This window comes from Canis aureus, chromosome 24 (genome assembly GCF_053574225.1).
Source record: "Canis aureus isolate CA01 chromosome 24, VMU_Caureus_v.1.0, whole genome shotgun sequence".
Taxonomy (NCBI): Eukaryota; Metazoa; Chordata; class Mammalia; order Carnivora; family Canidae; genus Canis; species Canis aureus.
The window spans coordinates 44,471,287-44,480,342 of NC_135634.1; the positions used below are offsets into that span (position 1 = coordinate 44,471,287).

The following is a 9,056-nucleotide window of genomic DNA, read 5'->3' on the forward strand; positions in this document are numbered from 1 at the left end:
GGCAAATAACATTGCTCACAGTGGAAAATCACGAAACTATGGTTCTGTGAAGACAAGGAAAAATCTCAGGATTATGTTAACATTTCAATTGGAAAAATGGGATAGCAGAGTTTAATCTAATGGGTTTTCTAAGGGTCACCAAAGGGTTTTAAATACATTAGTCTGTCTTATCCATGGCTTCAGTTACCCACAGTCAACTGTGTGGTCTGGAAGTAGATGATTCTCTTTCTGACCTAGCATCAAAAGGTCAATAGTACTCTAATGCTAGGTCACGATGCCTATGCCATGGACCTCACTTCATCTCATCATAGAGACGTTTTATCATCTCATATCATCACAATGAGGGCGAATATGGTACAGTGAGATATTTTGTGAGGTTCGAGAAACCACATTCATATAACTTTCATTAGAGGATATTGCTGTAATTATTCTACTTGTTATATTATTATTAATCTCTTATGGTGGCCAATTTATAAATTAAACTTTATCACTGATATGTATGTAAAAGAAACAACATAGTGCATGTAGGGTTCAGTACTATCTGTGGCTTCAGGTATCCACCAGGGGTCTTATAATGTATCCTTGAGGATACGAGACTACTATACTCACTCTGAACTGCAAGAGGCTGAGGTAAAACCCCTCCAAAGGGTAAAGAGCAGGTCACAAAAGGATTTGACAACACAAAAGTCTAGCAACCCACAACGAAACAGAAAGTTACAGGAACTCCTAATTCTTCCAGGGATAATAATGCTGGGCTGATAAACTTGATATTCTTAATTTATTGGAATTTACCTGGACAAGCCAACTCTGACACCAACAACTATGAGATCATTTTTAGCAAAAAATTCACTGAGACCAGTTTTTTTGGTTCGGCAGTGGTTTTGGTGAAATTCAGGTTTCCAACAAACAGTTTGAAAGTTACAGGTAGTTCAACTGCCATATGAAAGGTTAAAAAAAAAGAAAAGAAAAAAAGGAACTCAAACTGTTCAGAAACAATGATGCTACAAGAAAATTCTATTAAAGATTCTGGCATATTGTAATAACCAAACTGCAATAAAAATCCCCTTGTTTGCCACTTGGGCTTTTACTCTGTCCACAAGTATCAAACCTACACTACATCTATTCTGTTAATATGAAATTCTCTATGTTTTGTTTGTGCTTTAAAACACAGTAAAAGGGGATCCCTGGGTGGCGCAGCGGTTTGGCGCCTGCCTTTGGCCCAGGGCGGGATCCTGGAGACCCAGGATCGAATCCCACGTCAGGCTCCCGGTGCATGGAGCCTGCTTCTCCCTCTGCCTAAGTCTCTGCCTCTCTCTCTCTCTCTCTCTCTGTGACTATCATAAATAAATAAAAATAAAAAAAATAAAAAAATATATATTAAAAAAAAATAATAATAAAATAAAATAAAATAAAACACAGTAAAGGGACGCCTGGGTGGGTCAGCAGTTGAGCATCTGCCTTTGGCTCAGAGCGTGATCCTGGGGTCCTGGGATCGAGTCCCACATCGGGCTCCCTGCATGGAGCCTGCTTCTCCCTCTGCCTATGTGTCTGCCTCTCTCTCTGTGTCTCTCATAAATAAATAAATAAAATCTTAAAAAAAAACCACACACAGCAAAGAAGTTACCTTCCAATTTCTGTTTTTTGGTTTCATGGAAGCCTTCTGTTTGGCCATTTCCTTCTTCTGTTTATCAGGTGTTTTTTTGATAGGCTCTGTGGGCAAAAGTCAGAATATTATATTTTTAATGATCTGTCTGTATCACTAATGAGTTAACTGGAAGCTTTTACTCTATCCACAAATATCACACCTATGGTAATACCTACTCTTCACAAGACATACAAATTAGCTCTAGACAAGAGTACTTATAAAAGCATTTATAAATTAATTAGAACATTCTTCAAGTTCCTAAAAGACATCCAACAACCCCTGCCCAAGGGCTTCCCTTACAACTCTAATTCCTTGATATGGACCATCCCTCAATTGAGCTGATTTAGGCCATCCTGGCCTTCCTCTTTCTCTCCCTCCTCACATCCTTTGTCATCACTGCCCTTGTCCTGCTCGTCTTCCCTGACGCCCCCAGGAAGGACTGTTCTCGTTCTCCCTCTGGCCCATGCAGAACATACACCTTTTTCAGAATCTAAATGAAAACCCACCTAACCAATGGCTCCCACACACTTGTTGAGAATAACAAATTATTCTTTCAGAGAAACTGCTCATAAATCTGACTATAATACACAAACCTAAGGAAAAAATTCAATGCCACTTTAACCTCCTTTTTTGAAATAATTTTAAAGGTACTGCCATTGTATTTAAGTAAAACTATTAATAATTACTTCTTTGGAAGCAGTATCATTTAAAATGTTACAGAGACTCAACTCCATCAGGACAAAAACAAAATCACTGACAACTAAGTTTGGGGGACAATTAACTGGCATGGCTCCTATGCACCGGGACAGAAATAATCAATGTAGAAAATTCAGAGAAAACACTGATTCTGATCACTTGGACAGAAGAGGTCAAAGGTCCACTGAGATTCCTCATCGACGAAGCCACACCTGAAAAGTCAGCCAGCAATTGCCAAGGCAACTTTCCGAAGGGTGGGTATACTCACAGAACCCGCCCCCAACGGCATATGGAATGGCAAGCAGGGCCGACCCTTGCCATCTGCCAGTTGCTAGCCAGAACAGCCCTGGAAGAGAATTCATCACCTTCTGTATTCTGGCCCAACTCAGCGTTCTTATCTTCCTCTTCCTCATAGCTCCCATTCTCTTTTCATGGTCCTCGAGCTTGGCACCCCTCCTGTCTTTTGGCAATTGGGCCCTGGTGGCTGTCTTCCTGTGTGGTGACAGTTTCTCAGAAAACTTGGGAGCCAGAAACTTTCCCCCCCACTACTTTATTTTTTGGAGTGGTAGTAATCTTCCCACCACTTTTCTGGGGGATGACAATCTGGAAAGAAGTGGCAACACAGCACATCTTCCCTGTGCCCACGGGGGTTACAACCACATTGTACAGTCAGCGAGTACAAGATCTGGTCAGGCACATATGTCAATGTCTATGTTGCTCTCTCTAAGGTGAACTTCTCAATGTGTAGTAAGAGAGCTCCCAGCACCACCTGCCATGCTCACCTAAAGAAAAAGAAAAAGAAAAAAAAATCCTAGACTTCACTTAGAGCTATCAAATCAGAATCTTTACAGGGAAGGAACTAGAACTAGGTTACTAGAAGTTTTCAAGCTACTGCCCTAGGAAAATATACCAAGTCAATTACTGTTTAGGTGGCTCCACACACCATCAGAGTGCTCTTTGGTTTTTGTTTTATTTTTTTGTTGTTTTTTTGTTTGGTTTTGGGTTTTTTTTGTTTTTGTTTTTTTAAGATTTTATTTATTTATTCATAAGAGGCATGGGGCTGGGGGCAGAGACACAGACAGAGGGAGAAGCAGGCTCCACACAGGGAGCCCGAAGTGGGACTCGATCCCAGGACCCCGGGTCATGCCCTGGGCTGGAGGCAGGTACCAAACCGCTGAGCCACCCAGGGATCCCCTGGTTTTTGTTTTATTTTATTTTATTTTATTTTTTTATTTTTAAAGGAGGTTCCAGGCCTCATTCCTTTTTTTTTTTTTTTTTTTTAATTTTTATTTATTTATGATAGTCACAGAGAGAAAGCGAGAGGCAGAGACATAGGCAGAGGGAGAAGCAGGCTCCATGCACCGGGAGCCCGATGTGGGATTCGATCCCAGGTCTCCAGGATCGCGCCCTGGGCCAAAGGCAGGTGCTAAACCGCTGCGCCACCCAAGGATCCCCCTGGTTTTTGTTTTAAAGATTTTATTTTTAAGTAATCTCTATACCCACTCTTTGCATACAAATAAATACCAAAGTGAAGAGCCCCCCATTACAGGCAACTGGAACATACAGAGGAACAAGAGCCAAGCCCCAAAGATTGGGCCTCATGCTTCCTAATTATATCATCAATTCCCAACCCACAGCTATTAATAACTGGGCATGGTATTATAAAACTAAATAACTAAAGATAAAAATTTTAGGGGCACCTGGGTGGCACAGTCAATTAAGCATCCAACTTGGTTTCAGCGCAGGTCATAATCTCATGGTCGTGCGATTGAACTCTGCATCTGGCTTCACCACAATCAGCACAGAGTCTGCTTGAGATTTTCTCCTTCTCCCTCTGCCCCTGCGCCTGCCCCCATGCTCTCTCTCTCTCTCAAATAAATAAATCTTAAAAAAAAAAAAAAAAGTTAGCAAAACACTGAAGTCTCACCATACACAAAAGGACGAAATGAAGAAACATGGGCAATAAATAAAACTAGTGTCTTTATCTTGCCAGTGTTAATTCAGAATGTCATAATGGAGGGAAGGCATTACTGGTTATGGGCTGAGAGATATCCCACTAAAATCCATATGTCAAAGTCTTAATCCACAGTATATAAGAATATTACTGTATTTGGAGACAGGCCTTTAAAGAAGTAATTAAGTTAAAATGAGGTCATTGGAATAGGCTCTAATACAATATGGCTGCTGCCCTTTTAAGAGATTAGGCCACAGATGACAAATGACCATGTGAAGACTTAGCAAGAAGGCTGACATTTACAAACCAAGGAGAGAGGCCTCAGAAGAAACCAAACCTACCAATACCTTCATCTTCAACTTCCAGTCTTCAGAATTGTTAGAAAATAAATTTCTGTTGTTTCAGCCACCCAGTCTGTGAAATTTTGCTAAGACAACCCTAGCAAACGAATATAACTGGTATATATAGCTCTCAATCCATATCACAGGAAGAGATAAGTAACTACAATGTGATTAGCATTACTGGTTATGAACACAATTTACAGGCAAGCAGATGAGGGACCAGTTCATCTGGCATGGGAATGATATGGGATCAGGGATATTATGGGAAAGAGATGAGGGTTTTATTTATTTTATTTTTTTAGTAATCCCTACACTGAATGTGGGGCTCAAACTCATGACCCCTAGATGAAGAGTAGCATGCTCTTCCAACTGAAGCAGCTAGGCACCCCAAGAGACAAGGGTTTTAATGAAATAATTTCAATGAGCCAACTTTAGAGTCTGGTTACTCTAAAAGTTCATTTAACTGTGGGAGTACTTCTATGCTGCACCAATCAGAGGAAACCATTATAGGAATCACAATTTAAAGAGGAATGACCGGGCGGCCCCGGTGGCTCTGCGGTTTAGCGCCACCTTCAGCCCAGTGCCTGATCCTGGAGACCTGGGATGGGAGTCCCACATCAGGTTCCCTGCATGAGCCTGCTTCTCCTTCTGCCTGTGTCTCTGCCTCTCTCTGTCTCTCATTAATAAATAAGTAAAATCTTTAAAAAAAAAAAAAAAAAAAGAAAGAAAGAAAGAGGAATGACCAAAGGTAACCAGTGTGAACAGTCTAGAACATCACATACATACCAACCTAAGGAAAATATAATGTGATTACTCCTGTTTTCTTCCAAGAACCAGAGTCTGGATTCCAAAGCAAAAGTTGCATTCACCAAGAATTTTCTGATTGTTATAAAAGTTAATGCAACATATTGTGAACATCACAATACAGTAGATGCTCTCTTAACTGTGTCTTAACTATGTCTACCTAACCAACTCATACTAACCTACATTTATGGCTAGACTGAATGACAGTCTCATTTCCAAACAAGACTTACTAACTTGATGTCTGTGAAATGCTAAGTACATGTGGCTAGCAGGTTCTTCTGTGGTATTCACAGAACACCTGGCCATTTCTGTTTCCATAAGCTAAAGTATATCCTTAATAAGCATCAGTGGTGTTTGTTCCAAACCTGTACATGACTGTTGTATTTGCGGTTTCAACTGCATAATAAAATCATATAAACCAATCAAATTAATGCAAAAAGTAAGTTAATCTGTGAAAACCACTTTGAATGTTTCAGACATATTTGATAAAGCTTAAAAATGCCACTGTAGTCAAATTAGGTGTGGGTGAGCAACCATAAAAAGATGGGGAAAAAAGTAAAAATGCTGGAGTATTCTAATTGCTTTACTAGTTTTTTTTTTTTTTTTTTTAAGATTTTATTTATTCATTCATAGAGACACAGAGAGAGGCAGAGACACAGAAAGAGGGAGAAGCAGGCTCCATGCAGGGAGCCCGACGCGGGACTCCATTCCTGGGTCTCCAGGATCACACCCTGGCTACAGGTGGCGCTAAACCGCTGTGCCACCAGGGCTGCCCCTTTACTAGTTTTTTAAAGTTTTGTTTTGCCTTAAAGAAACAAACTTTGGGGCACCTGCCTGGTTGAGTCAGCAGAGTATTCAGCTCTTGATCTTGGGGTCATGAGTCCGGCCCCACAGTTGGATGCAGAGATCACTTAAATAAAAACTCAAAAACAGACAAACTTCAAATTACAGAAGATGCACTTATGAGTGTACTCTGTACTGGGAAGACAAACTACTCCCAACACTGAACCCCAAGTCAAAAAACAAGGCCTTAGTCCCACATCAAAATATTGGTAAATGAATACACATTTAACATGTTTTAAATTGAAATCAGAAGGCATGTATGGGTAATTTACTTTTGATTACAACTACTAGATTGAATGGGGTTGAAGAAAGTTTCTATTATACAACTGGCTGTTCAAAGCAAACAATAAATAACATGCTGGCTGCCTCTCAAAACAAGTTGCTTGGGGCGGGGGAGGGGACGGGTGGAGGCAGGAGGAAAACCAAAAATGTGAATCAGGAAGTGGGTAGGGACTTTGGATTTGGCAGAACTATGTATGATCCCAGCTCTGTCACTTATTAATTATAAAACCATGAGCAAAGGGGCGCCTGGGTGGCTCCATGATTGAGCATCTGCCTTTAGCTCAAGTAATGATCCTGGGGTCCAGGGATCGCATTGGGCTCCCCTGGAGGAGCCTGCTTCTCCCTCTGCCTGTGTCTCTGCCTCTCTCTGTGTGTCTCTCATGAATAAATAAATAAAATCTTTATTTAAAAAAAAAGAAGAAAACTATGAGCAATTAAGTTAATGGCTAAATCTATTTTCCCACGTAGAAAACAGAGCTGATGATACCTGCCTAATACAGTCACTGGGAAAATGAAATGAGATGCATTAAACCCCCACAGTGGCTACACACATGAAGCATTCACTGTTCACAGGCTGTGTACCCACTCACCCATCCCAGTTCTTTTAGGACTCATCTCAAACCTATCCATATTCAAATACTAACACAGGGGCGCCTGGGTGGCTCAGTGGGTTAAGCATTCGCCTTTGGCTCAGGTCATGATCTTAGGATCCTGGGATCCTGCCCTAGATTGGGCTCCCTGTTCAGTGAGGAGCCTGCTTCTCCCTCTCCTACTCCCCCTGCTTGTGCTCTCTGTCTCTGTCAAATAAAATCTTAAAAAACAAAAAGAAAAACTACCACAAAGGCTCCCAGCCAGAAGCAGAAAACATAGTAGAGACCTAAATATTTGTCAAAAGAATAAATATGGAAACACAGATGTTTGACAGGCACACAAACTAATGGAATTTAATGAGGCAATTCTAAGAATCTAGAGTTTCTTTCAAACCAGTATTTCCAGGCAACCAAAAGGACTTTTTTTTTTTCTTTTTTTTTTTATGATAGTCACACAGAGAGAGATTGAGAGAGAGAGAGAGAGGCAGAGACACAGGCAGAGGGAGAAGCAGGCTCCATGCACCGGGAGCCCAACGTGGGATTCGATCCCCGGTCTCCAGGATCGCGCCCTGGGCCAAAGGCAGGCGCCAAACCGCTGCGCCACCCAGGGATCTTAAAGGACTTTTCAAACAAAAAAATATTTTTGCATTCCCTCCAAACAAACCTCACTTCTCACAATGTATTATTCTTCTTACTTGATACTAGTATTTAATTTGCTCACGTTCTGTTTGGAATTCTTGCATCTACCTTCATGGCAGTGGTCTGCAATTTTTTTTTTCCCCATAAAAATGACGGTGTCCGATTTTGGTAGAGTCTAGGGTGGGCTTGTAAAACTAGTCAGAAAGTGTTCACAATACCACTTTGACGATTAAAACAAGGCAGTTCCAACTGTTTTACTCTGGATTTTGATTGTTGACCTTAGTTAAGTTGTGCTCTGCACCGTATATACAATTACCTCATCTCTACCTCCACGGTCCTTGTCTTCCCACATCTCATCTTCCCCATCTTCTAACTCCTTTGGAGAAAAAAAAAAAAAAACTCATTTTCTTCAATTCACCTGGATTTTTTTTCCTCTGCTTAAAATGGACACAATTATTAGGCTCATCAGAGGCCTTCAACACTCCATACTATCCATGTTTTCCCTCTAGGATCTGGATTAAGTTTCTATTTATAATAAACACGTTAGGCTTCATCCTAGAGTTACTTTCGATCGGAATCTTTTACCCATGCCACCGAGCATCAAAATATAGAGAAAAAGATCATTTTTGGCCTATGTCTGTAGGTCAGAGGTCCCATACCTTGTCTTTTGCCACGATCTAGAAAATGGAGAACTCCTCGAGGTTATCAGGCAAGCTTCCAAGAATTCCTCCCTTTTCCCTCTCATTCTGCTCCCTTCAACACGCGTTTTCAAATAATTTCGTTTTTAAAAAAATTGGTTCCACCACCAGGTGCTCAAATGAAGGAACAGAGGGCCAAAATAAAGCCCCCTGACGGTAAAAACTCAGCACCAACAGTTCAAGGGTCTTTATCTTTGCAGAAGGAGGACCCAGGGCGAAGTGGAGCAGCGCCCATCCCCACCCACCTGCAAACGTGCAGCACACATTAGGAGTCGCACAGCAGAACCCAGAACCGCGCTTCCCGGGGAAACCCGCACAGTCTCGCCGCTCCCCCGAGAGGTGACCGCGGGCGCACGGCCCCGCCCACCCAGAGCCACCGCGCGAGGCGGAGCCGGGCGGGAGGCCCCGGAAGCGCCCTCCGCTGCCCGCAGGCGCCGACAGGTCGAGAGCGCCCTCCCAGCGGCGGCCCGGGATGGAGGCCCCGGCGGCGCACACGCACACTCCGGAAGGAGACGGTTGCCCTAGTAACTCCGCCTCGGCCAATCAGAGCTCGCGCCGCCTCTG

The 9,056-nt window shown here is 42.2% G+C and overlaps 1 protein-coding gene across 2 annotated transcripts in view; it reads right to left on the minus strand.

Annotated features, from left to right (window-relative positions):
* NCL (nucleolin) overlaps positions 1–8,855 on the minus strand; it is a 54,831-nt gene extending 45,976 nt beyond the window's left edge. The window contains exons 1-3 of one of the 2 annotated variants that reach the window (XM_077869208.1): positions 8,738–8,855; positions 8,111–8,170; positions 1,625–1,710 (exon numbers count right to left, since the gene is read on the minus strand). In XM_077869208.1, coding sequence (XP_077725334.1) covers positions 1,625–1,672 — 48 coding nt within the window. In that variant the 5' untranslated portion in view covers positions 1,673–1,710; positions 8,111–8,170; positions 8,738–8,855. Of the gene's footprint in view, positions 1–1,624; positions 1,711–8,110; positions 8,171–8,453 lie in introns of both variants that reach the window. The other variant, XM_077869207.1, reaches the window with a different exon arrangement.
* Positions 8,856–9,056: the final 201 nt, after the last annotated feature.